This window comes from Aplidium turbinatum, chromosome 9 (genome assembly GCF_918807975.1).
Source record: "Aplidium turbinatum chromosome 9, kaAplTurb1.1, whole genome shotgun sequence".
In the NCBI taxonomy this organism is placed as follows: Eukaryota; Metazoa; Chordata; class Ascidiacea; order Aplousobranchia; family Polyclinidae; genus Aplidium; species Aplidium turbinatum.
The window spans coordinates 6,510,760-6,530,805 of record NC_137480.1 but is presented as its reverse complement, the minus strand read 5'-3'; the positions used below and the strand labels follow the sequence as shown (position 1 = coordinate 6,530,805).

Here is a 20,046-nt window from a genome sequence, read left to right as displayed (position 1 = left end):
ATCAACATCAAAAGCGTATTGAAAATCAACATCAATGAAAATTTTCTGCCTTTTCACTCCACACCAGTTTGCTTCGGTGCTAGTTTGTACATGACTCTCACATACCGTCATCACTTGGAATCATTCCGCAAGAAAGTAATATCACAATATCACACGTTGTCCTTATTTTTCGATTGGCAGGCACGAGCTCGGGTGCAAGAGCAGTAACTTTGCGCATCACAACCCTGGCTCTTGTCCATTTCTTCCGCAGAGTACTGCGCCCCTGTATGGAGCCGTAGTGCTCATACTCACTTGTTCGACAAACCCATCAACTGATGCCTAAAACCTACATCCACTGAGTTTTTACCAGTTTTTTCAGGCATCGGTCAGCTCTGCCGTGATTTGGCAGAACCTAATATCCGCCATTTTCAAGTTTTCGAGATAAATGACTTTTTGTGTTTATAGCTGTAAAATTACCAAAGTAAAACTTTCGAAGTTGACTTTTGTAAGGCTGGAACGGACAATCAAACAAAATTTCTAAGAATGAAATTTGAGCCAGGTTTTTGTTTGTTTATTAAAACATGGCGTATATTTGGTTTTGCCAGATAACTAGGCTAGTTATAAAAAAAAGTATTAGGTTTGTATGATTATACTCTCGATGTTGGCTTTAACCGCCTTATTGGCTTATGTAATGTTATATTTTTGTATGATAAGCCTCATATAAACTAAATGTTGGCTTTGGCCAAGCTATGTTGGCTTTGTAAGCCTAAATCAAACCTAAAGTAGGCCTACCGGTAAGCCCCTAAATTTCTCCTACAACTGTGTATCATTTCGTCACTGTAATCTGTAGATAATTTTGCTGATATCACAGAAGCCTGCTAGGTTAAAGACTATCGCCGATTTAAAATCAGTTGCTGGTAGCTTACTTAATAGGCCTAACCATGCCTTCATTTAAGGCTACTGTAGCCTACTGCATTGGCTTATTGGCTACACAGCATCTAGTACGGTTGATTAAAAATGACAAAACACACTGAGTAGCGTACTCCCGGGCCTCTGATTTAAAATCTTGATAATCGTATGCAAGCTTAAGTTATTTAGCGTACCGCAAAGTCAACTAAGCCATCAGTACATCCAGTGGAGGCTGGTGGTGATTGTGATCAGTGGGGCTGCAATAAATAATCCGGGGGCGAAGCCCGTCGCTGAGTTCGCCTTCTCGCGGAGGGGGATCTGGGGGGTCTCTCCCAGAAATTTTTGAAAAATTACATTAAATTTGGAGCGTTCTGAGCATGTTTTTACCCCAAATTTTGAAAAAAATGCATTCAAACTTTGTAAAAAAGTTGATGTATTCCTAAGCTATAATTTGAAAAAACTAACAGTAGGCTATTAATTTGGAGACAAACTTTACTAGTATTGAACTTAGTCTTCACTAGCCTAGCCGTTGTATACAAAGTTCAAGTGGTTTTGAGATGCCCTAGGCTGGACTAGCACTTCCTATAACCTGTTGAATACCCTAACACTTCTACATTCATGGCTGATCGCTACTCTGCGAAATAAAAACTAACTTTAAAAAGTCTATAAAGTTATTCGGTTAGGTGGGGCTGTTTTCTATGCAGCTCCAACAGATTCAAAAATTGCTGTAAAATACCAAATGAGGTGGAGCTTCAAGGATAATTTTCAGCCAATCAGAGCGCTTGAAATCCAGAATCTTGGGCTGCAGAGCAGTTTGCACAATACCGGTGTTGCCAAACAAAACTTTTAATATTTTAATTTTCGATCCGCAATTCTTAAGTGAAAAAGTAACCGGGTCGGACAAACACAGAGGAAAACATATTTTCCCTCTTCTCGTTCTTTCAGGTGGGGCTGTAGCCCTGCAGTCCCATGGCACGAGCCGCCACTGAGTACACCATCAGTAGGCTACGAAAAATCAAACTGATCGGCGAGACGTAAATGATACGGCATTTAATGAAAAGAAAAGTTAGTGTGTTCCGATGGACATTTTTAGGCTAGCCTACATAATTAAGCTTACTTTGTGCTTAACAACATTTTAGCCCAATCTACTTTATCAAACGCTATTAAATCCGCTTCATGCAACTCAAGAGATGTAAGTAAGATGTGGTGAAATAGACTGCTGCTATTGCTGCTAAAATTATGGCTGTCACGTGACGACTGATGATATCCTGTTACGTGATTGGAGTAGATGAATATGTTAGGTTTCAGAAAATTATCCTTGCACAGATTAGAATATGTTAGGTTTTACACACCAATTATCTCGAAAACCATACTAGACTGGGGCACAAATTTTTGTCAGGAGATGCATGAAGTCTTAAGCGTAGAAAAATGAGAAAAAGTCATTTTTGGCAAAATGGCGGATATTAGGTTTACCAAAATCACGGCAGAGCTGATCTTCGCTAAGCTGCCACACTCTTCCTGGCTTGCCGGTTGCTGAAGGCACTCCATGCGCTCCACAGCTACATCACCAGATTGGGGATAAAAAAACACCTCAAATCAAGAAACCTCTTTGTTGCTCAAGCGCAATCCCTACTGAAGCATAACATCACTGCTTCATCTTAGATCACAAACACCTGAATAGAAGAGTTTACTCACAACCAGGCCCGGATTTAGGGGGGCAGAGGGTGCAGGCTCCCCGGGCCCCCCGACTTTTCAAGGGCCCCCTACGTGAAAAAAATGTGATTTTGTGTTATTTTCTTCCTTTCAGCCTTTAAAGTTTATGCAAAATGCTGTGCAGTGCTATATTAATGCTATTGTAGACGTAGAGGTGGTTTTTGCACGGGGGTCCCCCGATCTAAAAGTGCCCCGGGCCCCCCATCAGCTAAATCGGGCCCTGCTCACAACATTTCCGTACTCACTCATTTGTCTCCGACGCTGGACTCATTCCACAAAGAAAGGAGCTCAATCGACCTGCCTGTGTAGGACTGAATCACCTCCGCACAAGCAATGGGCGCTTCGGATCCTTGGTTCATAAATATGGAATTACAGTAAATATGTAATCATATCATAAATATGTAATATGTTCAATAATAATGCCTATCAGCATCGGTGGCATGCAACTGTGGTGCAGAAGAAAAAAGCAATGATTACATGCTCTTCCTCTTTCCGACTTATACTTTACCAAGGGCAGTTGATCTCTCAATTATGAAAGATTCTATCATCATCTGGCTGCTTCAAAATTGCCTGGAAATCTGGGGCAACACTAAAAGGCGGAAATGCGGAACGCGGAAATAAGCCGGGCGTAAAATGGCGTATTGTCCGCAGAAGTAGCGATTTAATGCCGATGTAGAAAACGCGGAAATACGATCTTGGCGTCCATATTGTTTAACATAGCGATAACTTCATCATGAAAGAATGAAATGTTGCAACATGGAAAAGGGCGGAAATGCGATTTTTAACAACTCACCACCAAACCTACTTTTATGTTGAAATATCATTGAAAGATATTGTTTAGAAGCAATTGTGAGATCATTAAATACTTTGACTGTTTTAATTCCACAGTAAATTGGAGTAAATTTCGAAAATTGAAAGGAATTTATTTAAACAGGAAAAAGGCGGAAATTCGATTTTTAACAACAACTCACCACCGCACCTACTTTTATGTTGAAATATCATTGAAAGATATTATTTAGAAGCAATTGTGAGATCATTAAATACTATGACTGTTTTAATTTTAAAGTTATTTCGGCTTATTTCCGCGTTTCCGCATTTCCGCCTTTTAGTGTTGCCCGGAAATCTGACCCGGATGAAATGGAGTCTACAGAAAAAAAAAATTTTATACGAAGGAAAAGATAGCTAGAAAACAAACTAATCAAAAACTTGCACAACACTTAAACATCTTCATGTAGGAGTGTTTGATTGTCGAGTCTAGTTTGAGCAGGAGTGTGTTTATTCATATCTACACTTAACCCTATTCGGACTAACGGGTGGACGGGTTCCATCCATACCTAAAACTTTCATCGATTACATAAAAGTTACTGGCTCAAATTAGCTGAAGTTTTATGACTTTTCCTAAAAATTATTCATCTTTGTTTTAGTGATAAAATGACATTTTTATGTGGTATAGTTTTTTAGTTATCAGCAGTTTTTGACACCCTACTCCTAAAATTGCCAGGTCATCTGAAAAACTTTATCATCTTGTACAAGCAAGTTAGCAAACATTTGTATTGTTTTGTGCCTTCTAAGATTTACTGCGTGACCTACATGACTACTGACCATTTCGGATTACATGCATGAGTGGACCGTGTGCCTTTAACGAAGATATTAGCGTTTTCAGGAGATTATGACGGAGACATCAGAAAAATTAAAAAAAAATGACTACTTTTAGCAAAAAAACAATAGCAAAAACTGGTAAAGTATGTGCGTCCACTTAAAATTTTAACCAGTTTGTCAATGATTTTGCTTTAACTTTGCGAAAAAGCAACCTCGTAACGTTTTTATATCAAAAGTTATTAGCAAATGAAAGTGTGGATGGAATAAGTCCACACTTCAGGCCATTACCTCACAAAAATAGCTTAGTCCGAATAGGGTTAAAGCCTTTATTCCTCTCAGTCCTTCAGAGCCAAATAAGCGATATCACCAATTAATCTTCGAATCTAAATTAGAAGCTTATTGGTGACAGTGAATCCAAATACACAAATTTGTCAGCTTTCTCTTCAACTTCCTCTCGGTATCATCCTCTTGTCAGAAAAACATTGTCAATCAGTTCCCATGTTGTCCGGTACCCTACTTTTTGTCTCATTTACATTCGAAAGCTGGCTTCAATTTCATTTTACATTATTAATAGTTTTTTTTACGACGTTATGTCGCTTATATTTTTTTATACAAAGTAATGTTGTCTCAGTCACAATCTTCAAGTTCATCGTTCTTCCACGGATCTTCACTTCTCCAAATGAAATTAGCCTTACAGCTCCCAGGATTTGCTGACCATCCACAGATAAGGCAGACATGACGATATGACAATATTCTGCATTTGTTGAACTAGTCTATGTTGTTGAATTGTGTTATCACCCTTCAGTCCTGATGATAGGCTTATGATGATTGACTAGTGTGACCCTTATCAATTGATTATAAAACTTTATCTCCTCCAGCAATGACTTGACTTGTAATCAGTTGAACGTATGTTGTAATTTAAAAAAATCCAAAATATTTCAATTAATGTTTGCTGTATTTACTGTGTATGATCTACAGCACACAATATTTAAACCTTTCATAACGTTATTTGTATTTTCAGCCATTTGAAGCCTCGATCAAGCCAAAAGCATCTACAATGTACCTCTTGATTGGAACTGGGTGGCTTCTATCTTTTGTTTTAGCTTTTGCTCCTCTGGCTGAAAACCTTCAATACATCTTCGCTAATACGGCTTTAATTTCGCAAAAATCGTTTTTTAGCAATTCAGTTGTCAGTTTTGACTCCGCTAAATCCTGGGCAATGAGATCAGTGACGTATGTGCCAAGCCAACAAGTTACAAATCCCGATGAAATTTTGACACAAATCCAAGCTGCTGTTTCTTGGAAAGAATTTCAGAGCGTTGTGCATAATCTAAATTTGTCCAGTTCGTTCAAATTTACCACACATTTGGGGTGAGTTGTAACTTAAATACTTGAAAATAGCATTTTTTTTTCAAAGCAGAAAGTTTGTTTATAAACATTTATGCGATCTTTCGTGTCAAAAAGCTGTTTTGAAAATACACAAATGCAATACCAACCATCATAGCCGTACGAGACCAAACCATTTTGGGGGGGCAGAACGTAAATTTGCCCAAATCTGCACGGTTTTATAGAAATTGCCCAAATATAATGTATGCAGTGCATGATAACAGTGAAAAACTAACATAACAACATCACCAGCTAGCTATAATTTCTTACCAAAGTAATCAGGCCCGGATTTAGGAGGGGGGAGGCAGAGAGGTCAGTTGCCCCGCCCCCCCCCCCCCCCGACTTTTGAAGGGCTTCCCTACGTGGAAAAATGTGACTTTGTGTTATAATTTTTCCTTTCAGCCTTTAAAGCTTCTGCAAAATGCTGTACAGTACTGGATTAATGCTACTGTAGTTGTAGAGGTAAATTTTTTTGCACGGGGGCCCCCCGATCTGAAAGTGCCCCGGGCCCCAATTAGCTAAATCCGGCCCTGAAAGTAATCAAGATAGAACAACTGAATTCATCTTTGAAGATGCCTTGTTTGTGCATTGCTCGATGCTTCTGCACTTTGGCATGGTAGGTAGGAGTAACAAAGGGTGCGTATCTAATTCGTATTAATATGAACAATTCGCACCGTCAGTTCGTACCTTAAAAAGATCGAGAGAAAAAATTATGAAAGACGAAGTCGCTGATCGGAGTTTCCGCAAACATTTTAAAATTTTCCCCCTAAAAAGATCGAGAGAAAAAAATAACACAAAGCCGAAATCGCTGATCGCAGTTTCCGTAAACAAACAAACTGAAACGGAGTTTCCGTTTTTCCGCAGTTTCCGCAAACATTTAAAAATTTCCCGTATTGTTCCTAAGAGTTTGTCGAAGTCGCTGATCGCAGTTTGCGCAAACATTTTAAAAGGGTTAAGGTTAGATAGGGTTAGGTTAGGTTCTGATTGGAGTTTCCGCAAACAAACAAACTGAAAAGATCGAGAGAAAAAAATAGAACAAAGCCGAAGTCGCTGATCACAGTTTCCGTTTTTTTCGCAGTTTCCGCAAACATTTTAAAATTTTCGGTAGTGATCCTAAGAGTTTTGTTTGTTTTCGGAAACTCCGATCAGCGACTTCGGCTTTTTTAATTTTTCCTCTCGATCTTTTCAAGGTACGAACTAACGGTACGAATTGTTCATGGTACGAATTAGGTTGCATCCAGTAACAAATATTGTTTTACACACCACCAATAAAAAACGGTGCTCTTTCACAAAACGCCCTGTTGGTCAACTGGACAAAATGATGACGTCATAATACGTCACACACATTGGAATGGACTATTATGAAGGAGGAAGTGCAGGGTGGAAATGCAATGAAACACACCGGAAGGAAATTCTCTCCCATTTATTGATTTGTTGTTCAATTTAAACAAATTTGCGATCGTTAGAAAGCACAAGCATAGATCTAACCAACTAAGTTGATACCAAGTCTTAAAATACTACTAGCTCCATCTAGTGGCCACCTAAACTTGACCAAATTTAAACCATAATCAAAAGTTTATTTGCAATGATAAAAGCATTAAACGACAACCAATTAAAAGAACATGTGACTGTTTATTGAAGGGCTAACTTTCATTTTTATATCTTATTTAATATGCAAGCAATCGTTGTTCGAAGACAGCCCCCCAACGAAGCTTTTGCCCAATGCATTTCAATGGCGAATCGATCGTCTTTCAGTTCACGCCCTGCGTGATCACGATAATCAATTGTCTCCCATTTATTCATTTCTTGCTCAATTTCAACAGATTTGCTATCGTTGAAAAGTACAAGCATAGATCTAACCAACTAAGTTAATATCAAGTCCCAAAATACTACTAGCTCCATCTAGTGGCCACCTAAACTTGACCAAATCCAACCCTTCACCAAAACTTCATTTTAAATGATAAACAATCTAAATCAAATTTTATAAGTCAATTATTATTTGCACGCTGTACATTCCATCTTATGTCTGTACGATATTTTTCTAGAATCCATTGCTTATCTTAAAAATAACTTCTCTGTGTTAAAACATCTCATTGAGTATGCATTCAAATGCTTTAACTAATTCTCCATTGTATAATATCTATGCCAATGAGGTAATATTAAAATAAAGATAAGCATACACATCCAGATATAATGTTTTAGGTATGTTGTTCTCATAGTCAAATTTCTGCAGTATTGCAAGCGCTTGCTAACTGCTAAACATCAGAACCAAGTGCTATACATCTGCAGTAAACTATAGTACAGTACACATAACCAATGCATGCTATCGTGCAGCAGTAACTGTTGAATGCTTGAGCTAAAAACTATAAAAAATGCTTTCTACATCATCACAAGGAACACTTTCTATGCATGCAGCTTGCCAACAGTTTTTGCAACCAGAAAAAGCAGGTTAATTAATGCAAACAACTGGATCTGTCTCCACAGAACAGAAGTCAAGATATTAATGAAAACAAGTGGAGCTGCCATAATTCACACAAGATCTTGCAAAGCAAATATTTTGCTAGCTTGCATGGCAGGTTTTGAGTTTGAAAGCTTTGAAATAAATGAATATTATACTGTATTATGATTGGTTTGAGATTACGTATTTCAGCAGTAGCATTTTAAATGTTGGTGAAATTAACATGACACAGTTGCATAAACAAACTAAATATATTTTTTTTTTGGGGGGGGGGGGGGGCGCAACTGCATCATTTTAATTTGGGTAGTTTTATAAAAGTAACCAAACAAAGCTAAGCACTACCACAACATTAACATTACATGTAACAGGTATAACACTTTTTGTTAAATGTTGTTTTGCTTAGCTATATCCGTTTATGGTTGAAAAAGTACTGTAACCATTCCACCTGAATTGTTTTATAAAAGTATTCACCAGATTTATATAAATTCATATTTTGTAGTTGCCCAAATCAAGATGATGTATTTATGGATATTATAAAAAAAAGAGGCATATTTTGGTGGCTGCCTAAATTGGCATGATGCAGTTGATTAAATGCAGCGTTTAGAACGAAAAGTGACTAAGTCACAAAATACTACTAAGGAGATATTGACATGTACAGTTTTCAATTGCATTGTAAAATCAAGATTTAAAAGATTTTTTTGTTTTTACCATATGTCAGTGTCTACAACCCCAACCTAGTTCTGATTGCACTATTAATTGATTTTTTAGTAGAACTTGTCAAAAAATATTGATAATATTCTTTTTTGGACTTATGCACTTTTCTTCAAAATTGCTGGACTTAGGCACTTTTAGACACAAATGATGGACTTAAGCACTTTTAAGTGTTCTATAGGCCTAACAGAATTTGCCATCTCTTACTCCAGATACTACTGTAAAGTAAGCTATTTAAATATATTTCTTCAAACCTCGTACTAATATGACATTGGAATAATCTGGAAAAAATTATCTTGGGTTAGAAATATCTTGAAAAAATTAGGCTGGTAGCACATAATAACTGTTACTGGTAATTAATGGGGTGAAAAACAGGTAAAGTACAGAGACTTCCCCACCTTCATTGGCAATGTATAGTAGAATAATAATTGGGTTAGGCCTACTAGACTACATAATAATAATTGGGTACACTCTCAAAACCTTCTTCCCTTCATTAGTAGTGTAGTATAGAAGTAAAGAAGACTGGTAAATAGGCAAGGACCTTTACAGAATAAGTTATAAAAATAATAGTCCAATCTAATAGGCTACTTAATCTATTAGTTTGACAGGTAAAAGACATTAATTTATATTTTTTCTTAATTCATGCAACTTTGTAGCTTTTCATATAGCAATTTTTGCCCTAATAATCGCAAGATTTTTCCCGAATTGGCGACGTGTTGAAACAACAGGGGGGGAGGCAGCCCACCCTGTCCCCCTGGCTCGTACGGCTATGCCAGCCATGCATCCTTACTATTCCCCGAAACACCTTACTGTTGTGAATTTTGGTTTGCTTTCGTTATGACAACGCATGGACTTCTAAATATTAGAATTTGGACTGGAAACCGACTTTACGCAGTGTACAACAGTTGGCCAAAAAGTTACCAATTCTTATTTTAGTGCTTTTTCAGTTGCTGTCCCACCCCTTCTCGTACAGTACCAGCACTGTACGAGTTAGGGTTATTCGCTAAGGGAGGTTTTTGGATACCTTAGTAACTAACCTTAAACTTGGCTGTTGGCCCAACTGTTTGGCCAACTGTTGTACACTGCATTTCCAGTCCAGATTCTATTATTTAGAAGTCCATGAGACAACGCACCTTGCTTTCGTTCCCCTTAGGTCTTCTCTTTTGCTTTGTATTCATCCGCATGCTTTGGTTAATCAGCGCTTCTCGTTTTGGGCATACTTTGTAGGTTTCACACTATATCTTGGTTGCACAATTTTATAATAAAAGATAACTCTAGTATGACTCGTGGTTAGGGTGCCACAGGCGCCCCTCAAAAATTAAAATTGCGTCCGATACACCTGAACTTTTTTTTATATGTGACACTTGGTAGAAAAAGCATATGTGAGAAATTTCAATAAGTTTTGATAAAATTTGGACGTGCAGATTAAGTTTAAAGTTTTTAAAGATAAATTTGCACAATTTCAATAGTAAAATCCTCTCTAGATCATCAAAACTCAGACATTTCTTCTCAGTTACGGAGTATTTGAACTTCGAACACTTTCTGGTAAACTTACTTGCTAATTTACAACCGTACAGACCATGCGTCAATTGTATATGTTCAACAATTTATGAAAAATGCCTAAAAATAAATGAGGTTTCATGCATTATAAAAAAGGATCCATGTAAAGAAAATGCCTATTAAGATGAAATTATTACAGCATCTGAAGAATCAAAAGTAAAATCATTAACTAATCGTTTTTGTTTATTGAAAACTTTTTGGTCTTTGAAGATCAAAATCTCAGCTTTGTTTGTACGGAACTTGGACTCAAAAACAAAAATCTGGATCTTTACGCATTAAACATAGTCAGTTGTCGAGTACATTGATTAGGTAATACCTTCCTCGCATTTTCGACTACTTGGAGAATGTTTTGGTAGCGTTCTTCAAGGTTTGAAGTTGACAAGTCATGGGCCACTAAGTTCAGTGACATCTGGAAAAATTGGCTTTCCAAATCCAATTCCAAATCTTTTCAGGAAAATCCCATTATTGTTCTGTTGTTGCAATTTCTGAGAAATTGCATCCTTATCAGCATTAGAAATATTGGCACTAAACAGTGATAATGGAATCATTTCCTCGGTTAAATACCACAAATGTTTCTTAAAAGCTTTGAGTGCGCATTGAGAAACTGTTGAATCAATTTCTCTGTATGCAGACAATGCTTGTAATAATTGTAGGTCATTCAGCGGAGCATCACAGCTAATGGGGGATGTAAACCACCATGATACATAGAAATAAACTGTAAATTGTAGAAGCCTCTTTCACTTTTCGAGTTGAGATGCTTTCATGATGGCATTTTTTTGGGGCAATTTATGAATTTCGTCTTGTAAGAGCACAATTTTCAGTGAATATATAAGTTTGCTCATCCACCTGGCTCTGTGTAATGCACCAGGTCATTGGAGAGACATATCCTTACTGGTAGGTGGCTCAATGTTCAAGTACAATTGACACAAATTCAAAAGTTCTAAGTAGTCGCTTCTTAAAAATTTGGATGATTCTGGATGGAGCTTCATCTGATTTATCAGCTCAGACAATTCTTCCCGCTTGCTGGCAAGCAGATCAATTTCCTCGTGCGATTTTGATGTATGAAAACAACCTGATGCGCTATCAGAAAGAGTTTGAAAATTGTTTTTAAAGCGTTGAAATATGGAAATGTTGGGTCCACTGCAGCTTTCTATTTTGAGTTCTTCCCAAACATGCATCAGTATTATCTCCCCAATATGATGCCTGCATGCTGCCCAAAGTAGGTCTTTTCCAAGATGATCTTGCATTTGGATACAGGCTGCAGTTTTGTAGCCCGTATTGCTACTTGTGGTGTCAAACACCATGACAGCAAGACATGCAGTACAGTTCCAATTGTTTAACAATTCCATGCTTGCATTGGCTACATTTGCTTTCCTTTTGGATCGGATGTTTGTGTAGGCAAATAAGGAACACCAAGCAGTTTTGAGCCTCCAATACCTGATAGTAATATCGGAAGCCTATCAACTTGCTTATTAGGGTTTGTTAGTGACTCCATCATTTTACCATCCCAATGAATGGTTCCAACTTCAGGAGGTACCCAACCTTTTTTAACCACTTCAGAAATATTGAAAATCGTTTCAACTCTATACCTTTGAGCAGTTATGTGGTTTAAGTTTACGCGAATACTTTCACCAGAACAACTCTTGATTAACGAGTGTAGTGTTGCAGTGCAGATAATGCAGTTGGTGTTATTCTGTTTCGTAAACTTGTGGCCACTTAACCAGGTGATTGTAAAATGTCGCGTGGTACAAATATTGTGATACCGGTTTTTATAACTCGACGGTGACTCCTTTTACTTCCTGTGGATGTAGAAGGCTCGGCAGTGTTAACTGCAGTCACCTTATCACTGGTATCATCGCTAGAAGAAAGTGAAATGTTACTTTTGCTGTTGGATTCAGCCTCTTGACGTTTTATTTCTTTTTCTTTCCTTTGCACTTCTGCTTCTTTTCTAGAATGTTTTCGTTTCAACGTCTTACGCAAAGCATTGTCTCTCCCTGCCATTGACGCCTCTCTGGTAGTTTGCATGCTCCACAAAAATTCTTTATCTTCCTCAATTGACATCTTCTTTATTACATCGCGAGGCCAGAAAGGAAAGGTCAATTGAAGCTTCTTTTTAAATTCCTTAATCCTTTCCGATTGCTTTCCATCACTCCTATGGAGGTATTCGATCTGAATTTTGAAGATAAGACTCATTTCATCTCGAAAAGATTGAATTTTTTGAGCCATTTTTTTGGATGAATTGTTGGAATATTAGCTTTGTAGTAAAACGTTAAGATGTCCTTCACTGTCTCGTTTGCTGCATCCACTAATGTTTGGATTTTCCTTTTCGTGAGATTTTGAGATTCAAGCTTCTGCTTAAAGGCAAGAAAGCTTAAAATCACTTGATCATAAGTTGGCAGTTTACTTCCCTTGATTTTCTGATCATCTTTCGTTGGAATAGTAGAAAGAAGAAGATACTGTTTCTCAGCATTCTGAGACTGGCTGTTCATTATTGTAATACTAACCAGACCGATTTGTAAAAGCACTACCGTATCAATTATCATTAGTAGAATAACCTAAAAAACAATACAACCATAGGTTTTGCAACATTATTATTAGCCTTACATGCAAGAAGCGAAGGTAACATAACCCTTTCTTACAGTAGGCTACCTGCCTTATCTTTGCTGTCTGTTATATTCTCCCAGATTAAGTCACAACTTGCATGAGTTTAATACTAAGCTTTCCTGGGCGCTGCAATACTGATTCAACAGAAGAAGAAATACTAAAGCCGTTATGCCAAGACCCTGAGTGAGGTCAAGTCAGCTATGTTGATTCAATGTTGCAAGATGGTGAAACAATGTAACAGGCGCAGAGCTGTCATGCTTGACCTCAATTGAGATCTTGACATACTGGCACTGGTCTCCTAACCTAATTCTTGAATTTACCTTGTTTCAATGTTGAGAAAAAGATGAGAAATAGCAAAAAAACTGATGTTTCAAACTAAGGAAATCCCCTAATTTTACTGTATTTCAGTTTAGACTTTCGTTTTCAATCTGCACATCCAATTTTTGTCCAATCTCAATCAAACTTTGCAAAGTGCCTTAATATGTGAAATGTCACACCAGAAAAAAAGTTCAGGTAATTTCGGCCACATGAGGGCGCCTGTGGCACCCTACTCGTGGTATGAGTTTAAAAATACAACAAATTTATTTGGCGACGAAGTTGGGATTTTGATCGACTGAACGAGAAGCTTACAATGGTACGCAGAGTGATCATGTTTAGCCTTTACAATTAACTTCTACTCAAGATGGAAAAGGTCGTGGAATTGATGCAGTCACAGTTAGAACAGATGCGACAACACATGCAGCAGAAAGAATAACAGATGCGATAACAAATGCAACAGCAACAATTGCAGCAGCAAGAACGTCATCATGAACTACAACTGAAAGAGTTCATTTCAGCCCTCAAAATTCCTGACGAATCGGAAAACCAACATCCAGATCTCAAGCCATTCCTAAATTTTGTGAGTTTGATTCAACTTTAGAACTTTGGACTGATTACTGGTCCCGTTTTTGCACATTGGTAAAAGCACAGTCCATTCCTGATGATAAGAAGGCTCAAGTTTTCCTCACCAACCAGTAAGCCAGCATTGACAAGATGACCCCCAATCTGGCCGCACAATAGTCTACAGCAAAGCCAATTAATGAACTTACAATGGAGAAAATTTCGAATTACATGAAGGCACAGTTCGACCCTAAGCGCTTCGTTAATCGAGAAAGATTTTGCTTTTGGAGCAACTTGAAGCGAAAACCATGTGAGACTGTTCCAGAATTGGGTGCACGAATAAGGCAAGCTGCTGCCACGTGCGACTTTTTTACTATATTAATCCTTTAGACGAAGCTTTGCGTACTTGTTTTATGTGCTCGGTAGGAAACGAAGCAATTCATGAAGCTCTCTTTAAAATTAAACCTGACGATCTTACTTTTTTACGTGCTCTTGAAATAGCCATAGAAACTGAAGACGCTGCCAAAGTGGCTAAGGAGACGATGTTTGGCACTGAACCTTCGGGGATACATAACGTTAAAGGTAGGCTACCGATAGACGATTTCCTTTCAAGAAAGCTACACTGGTCAGTGCTAATGCGAACAGCCGAACAAGCAAAGTAAGTGCTATCGATGTGGTAATTCTAATCACCAGGCTAACCACTGCGGATGTAAAAATGCGGTCTGTCATTTCTGTAAGCTTACCGGGCATGTAGCCTACAATCCGCCTGTCGAAAGAAAGCCGCACAAGTGCATTCTTCTACGGTCAACTGCGTACAGGAGGTACCGTAACTACTATTCATAATTCGTCGTGTAAAGTTCCTAAACTCGAGGTTCGAATTTTTATTAAGTCATTTCTTGCCTTATTGGAACTTGATACAGCTACAGATTGAAATTTCATCTCTTCTGAAGTTTGGTCACAGCTAGGCAAACCTAACTTGCAGACTCCGCAGCTACGTTATCAGCCGGCAAGTAAGCACTCGATGCCTATTATTGAATCTTTCACAGCCGAGGCGAGCTGTAACAAATCGGGAAAGACGACCACAGTTCAATTTATGGTAGCCTATGTGAAGTACCTAAACTTAAGTTAACCTATTAGGGCGTGATGCTATTCAAGCACTAGATATTTCGGTAGATAAGTTCTTTTCTTCATCTTTACATCCTATTCATTGTCACAACGACATAGATTTTAACTTGCAAAAATCATGTGCCGAGTTATGTGACCAATACGAAGACATATATAAACCTGAATTAGGTTGTCTTCAGGATTACGAATCAAAGATTGAGTTCAACTGTGATTGTATACCAGTGTTTTCAAAGCCCAGACCAGTGCTTTTCGCCATTCAAAAAGACAGCTCTTGCCTATGTCGCCGGCATAGAAAAGGTATCTGGACACCTGTACAATTTTGCGACTGGGGAACTCCTGTAGTACCAGTTCGTAAGGCTTCAACGAAGGTAAGAAACCCAAATTAAGAATTTGTGGGTTACTATTCTTCGACGGTTAATCCACAACTTAAAACTCACAGGCACCCTTTGCCTCTTCCAGAGGATTTAATGCTTAGCCTAAACTAGAGAGTGGCCACGGGTTCACTAAGATTGACCTGGCAAGTGCTTATAACCAGGTTAGGCTAGGTCCAATGAGTTGAAAAATATTGGCATTAAGTACCCATAGAGGGGTTTTACTACAAAATGTTATGCCGTTCGGAATCTCTTTTGCTTCAAGCTCTTTCCAAAAGATAATGGATGATCTAACTAGTGACCTTCCAGGTGTAGCAGTCTACCTGGATGACATTTTGATAAGTGGAGCTACAGCAGAAGAGCATTTCCTGAACCTTAAACGACTACTCGATCGTTTATCTTCGAAAGGTTTTAGATGTAGGAAAGAAAAATGTAAATTTACCCAGGCAAATATCGAGTACCTAGGCTATGTTCTTTCTAAACAAGGGATTTCTAAGTGTCCTAAAGTCGATGCCATACTGAACGTGCCTGCTCCTTGCAATGATGGCACATTACGTTCTTTTCTGGGGTCTGTTCAATTTTATTCTAAGTTTATGCCCCAAGATTTTTCTACGGTAGCGCAACCGTTATTTCATTTAACCAAGAGTGGTGTTTCTTGGAGATGGGAACACAAAGAAAAATGCGCTTTTGAAAAATTGAAAACGTTTCTTTCCACAGACGATGTTCTCGTACACTTTAACCCGTTGATTCCTTTAGGAATTGCATGCGACGCATCAAGCGTGGGTATTGGCGCCACACTGTTTCACTGCTCCCCGGACGGAAGCGAGAGGCCAATAGCCAAAGTGACAAAAATCTTGACAGGATCTCAAAGAAACTACAGCCAAATCCAAAAGAAGGCTTTGTCTATCATCTTCACTTTGTAGAAATTCTACCAATACATCTACGGTAGGAATTTTTATTTTGTTAACTGATCATAAGCCTTTGCTTTTACGCTTTGGTCCAGATAAGCCTACCCCTTCGCTGGTGGTTAACCGGTTAGCACGCTGGGCGTTGTTTTCGAGTCAATTTAATTATACTATAGAATATCGTAAAACAATGCACCATCAAAATTCTGACGCCTTGAGCTGTCTTCCGTCCAAAGATGACCCAATTTATGATGGGGACGAATGTACAGATGATATTGATATTGTTTGCGAAATTGATACGTTGGACTCGCAGGTGAGTCATTCTGATTCTTCCACTTTGCGCAAGGAAACTTCTAAGGATCCGGTCTTGTCTAAAATCATTCGCCAGTGGTTACTCTCCTAGTGAGTTATTAAACCACCGCCAATCACGTAGTAAATTAGATATCTTACTTTCTTCCTCCGCTCAGATCACCAAACGTCGACGAGCCCTCCGCCCCGAAAAAAAAAAAACAGAAAACAATTAAGTTCGATGTTGGTGATCCTTGTTATGCTTTGTGCTTTGGTTCTAGGCAAAGTCGAAGCCTTCGTTTGGTTCCTGCCGCCGTGGTGAAGCGACATGGGAGTCGTAGTTTGCAGTTTCGAGTGGACCCTCGAGGTCCAATATGGAGACGCCATATCAACTAGCTACGTCTGCGTTACATCTCGCCGGAAGACGGCGATCCAGGGGAGACTACCTTCACGTCGTCATCGACAGCCGACAAGGTTCCCGATTCGTCGACAGCCGACGAGGTTCCTGATCCATCGACACCGATTTCAACCGAAGATCCTTCGACGCCAATCGCAACCAAGAACTCATCATCGTCATCGGTCTCGAATCATTGACATATATTGAGGCGGTCACAGAAGACGCCAACCACGCTTCGTTGTGGGTGGTCATAATTTTTATTTGGGAGGTGTTGTGTATCTTGGTTTGTTTTCGTTAAAACAACGCACCTTGCTTTCGTTCCACTTAGGTTTTCTCCTTTGCTTTGTATTCATTCGCATGCCTTTGTTAATCAGCGCTTCTCGTTTTGGGTTTACTTTGTAGGTTTCAGACTTTTTGTAATAGTATCTGTAATAGTTAAACAATGCATCTTAGTTAATAGTATCTGTTGTATGAAAACAACTCACTTCAATTTAGATATTACAGCGCCAGTAGCGTCTGTATACCGCGGCTCTTCCAGACACCGAAAGATGGCGCATTTGCATTCTCGTTTGCGACTGCGACGTTCAACTTTCTGGCATTCGTATACATCGCAGCTGCGTACGCTTTCATTGTCATTCACACGAGACGTACATCCATGAATGCAGCTGGAATGGCATCAGATAGCAGAATGAAGATCGACAGTAGAAATGCCGGTAAACTGTTAAGATTCGACGCATTGAAGTAATTAAGCAAAAATATTGATGGCTCAAATGTCTGTAATCCATACTGCATAGCAAAGTGGTGAGAGCTTGAGAACGGCACTCGAAAGGGCGTCAGTTCGACATCGCTCAAGAGCATGTGGTTGTGTCTTTGGCAAGACAATTAAAGGCATGTCCCAATGTGGACACGAAAATTAGCTTCCTTGCCTTCCCGTCCACTTAATCTAAATGTTCAACTAACGGGCGTAATTCTATTAATAAATCGTAACTTTGATCTTATTCGAAATGTGGCAAATCATATTTTGTGTTTATTTACAGCTTTGCAAAAAAAGATCTTTCGACTTTTGACAACGGATTTTTGCTGCTGGGTTCCGCTTACAGTGATGACTTTTCTCTACGCTGGTGGGGTTCCATTGCCCGGTATGGTTTACGTGGTATCCGCCATTGTTCTACTGCCCATCAACAGTGCACTCAATCCCATACTTTACTCGGATCTTTTTGACAAAATTATATCAAAACTGATGAAGTTTCTTCAACAAAACAGGGCGTCGGCGTCATCACGCGGTACAACTGAACAAATGACCACATCTCGAAGTGGCACAAGAGTACAAGAACACACAAAAATGGAGACTTTACCCGGAAGTTCAAGTCTTTAAGAGCCACAAAAAAGATATCGCATTAAAATGTGTTGAAAAATCTTGCAATGCGAAAGCTATGAATGTATTGAAGTTATGTGAATGACTGAAGCACAAATTTATCACTTTCTAGTTTGTATTAGTCTTTTATTGTACTCAGTTGCGCCACTATACGGCTGCATTGACACTGTCTGCTTTGTAAAACGCTGATGAGCAACGCAACAGCGCTATATCAAAACAAGCATTAAGTTATTATTGTAAATAGGCAAAACAGGAAAGACATTTACAAGGAAGGCAAGCAGTAATATTGTATTCTGGCTTGATGAAGACGTAAGTGCTTAAACTTTAATAAAAATGTAACCGATTATGCGAGTTTTAATCAGATCTTTTTATGCAAACAGAGGCAGGTTCTCAGTAGAGAGGTTTCCTTCAATAATGTTTTTGCTTCGTCGATCATGATGGCCCCAATTTTTTTATCCGCTTCTGATAGAGGTAAATCTTCATTGAGGAGAAAACGAAAGTAAATAGGGAAATAACTCTTGGTGCAGGTAGGCCTACACGCATGCAGACTCATATCCAAAGCGCATCAGGGTCATATGCCTGTCAAAATTGAGAAAAACATGTTATTTTTTATGTGTTTGCAAACATTTCTTTTTTGCTTCACTCGCTCAATTACATTTTAATAATTTCACATGCAGAGCTGTACACGCGCGGATTTAAAAAGTAGGCTACTTAATATTGTATTTGCACATCAAAGTCTAGAAAATCATGCTATATTCCAATTTAAGCACATTGCTTATTCGACTGATTATTAATTAAATTAACCTTTTCCAGTACTAACAGAGATATAAGGTGAAAAATATCCCTTTAATAGGAAAAGGCTGAGACGAAGACCAATTTTCGAAATTTCACTGCAAGACTAAACAAAACTTTATAAGCAAATAAATTATTGATATCCTTCGATGGGTTGGAAAAAAATATTTTAGACTTAATAAATTCAATTTCAAACCAAACCTAGTAATTTACAAAGAAATATAGTTTTAATTTGATAAATGTGATCAATTACAAAGTGAGTGAATTGAAAAAAAGGCATCATTGGGCCACAACATAAGTTGACCAAAAAGGTCAAATGTATAACAAATACCTAGGGTGCAACCTCAGATCTCCTGCCAAACTATTTGCTTTTTTTGGCCTCAAATTTTAGGTTGGTTATTTTTTGGAATTTTTGTTATGTTGAAATTCTTGTTAAAATCAAGTGGCAAAGAATTGGGCTTGGGAAGTAAACTCGTTGAATTTAGTGAAGAATACGGCTTGTAGAAAGGATGAAAGAAAAACTTTATTTTTCCCAACATTCAAAGAGATTCAAATGCCCAATGCTTAACATTGACTACACATTTTCGGTTTAAAATTCATAAACACGGTTTCAACCAGGGCTGTGGAGTCGGGCGAAAAAATTACGACTCCCACTCCTCAATTTATAACTGGCCGACTCCAACTCCGACTTCAGCATTGCCGGATTTTGGGAGGTTGCCAGATTTTTTTTAATTTTTGTTCTTTTTTATTTTTTCAAAATTTGATTTTACTTTAAGTTGTGATCGAAATTGAAACGGCTACTTTCATAAAAAATAACAAGAACAAACACTTTTATTTTCTGGTGAAGTTGTAAAGCCTAATACTGAGAACAAGAAACAATATTTTGAAAAGAGGTCGCAAACAAAAATTTTATTGTTTATCGTTTTGTATCAAGTCGGAGTTGGCCTTTTTGTAACGACTCCGGACACCGGAAATCCTTCCGACTTCACAGCCCT

General features: G+C 38.3%; 1 protein-coding gene across 1 annotated transcript in view; it reads left to right on the top strand.

Moving 5' to 3' along the window:
• LOC145776627 (uncharacterized) overlaps window positions 1-18,563 on the top strand; it is a 46,176-nt gene extending 27,613 nt beyond the window's left edge. Inside the window, exons 12-14 of the mRNA XM_082587857.1 lie at window positions 5,222-5,571; window positions 17,380-17,597; window positions 17,922-18,563. Of these exons, the coding sequence (XP_082443983.1) occupies window positions 5,222-5,571; window positions 17,380-17,597; window positions 17,922-18,259 (906 nt within the window). The 3' untranslated portion in view covers window positions 18,260-18,563. The remainder of the gene's footprint in view (window positions 1-5,221; window positions 5,572-17,379; window positions 17,598-17,921) is intronic.
• Window positions 18,564-20,046: the final 1,483 nt, after the last annotated feature.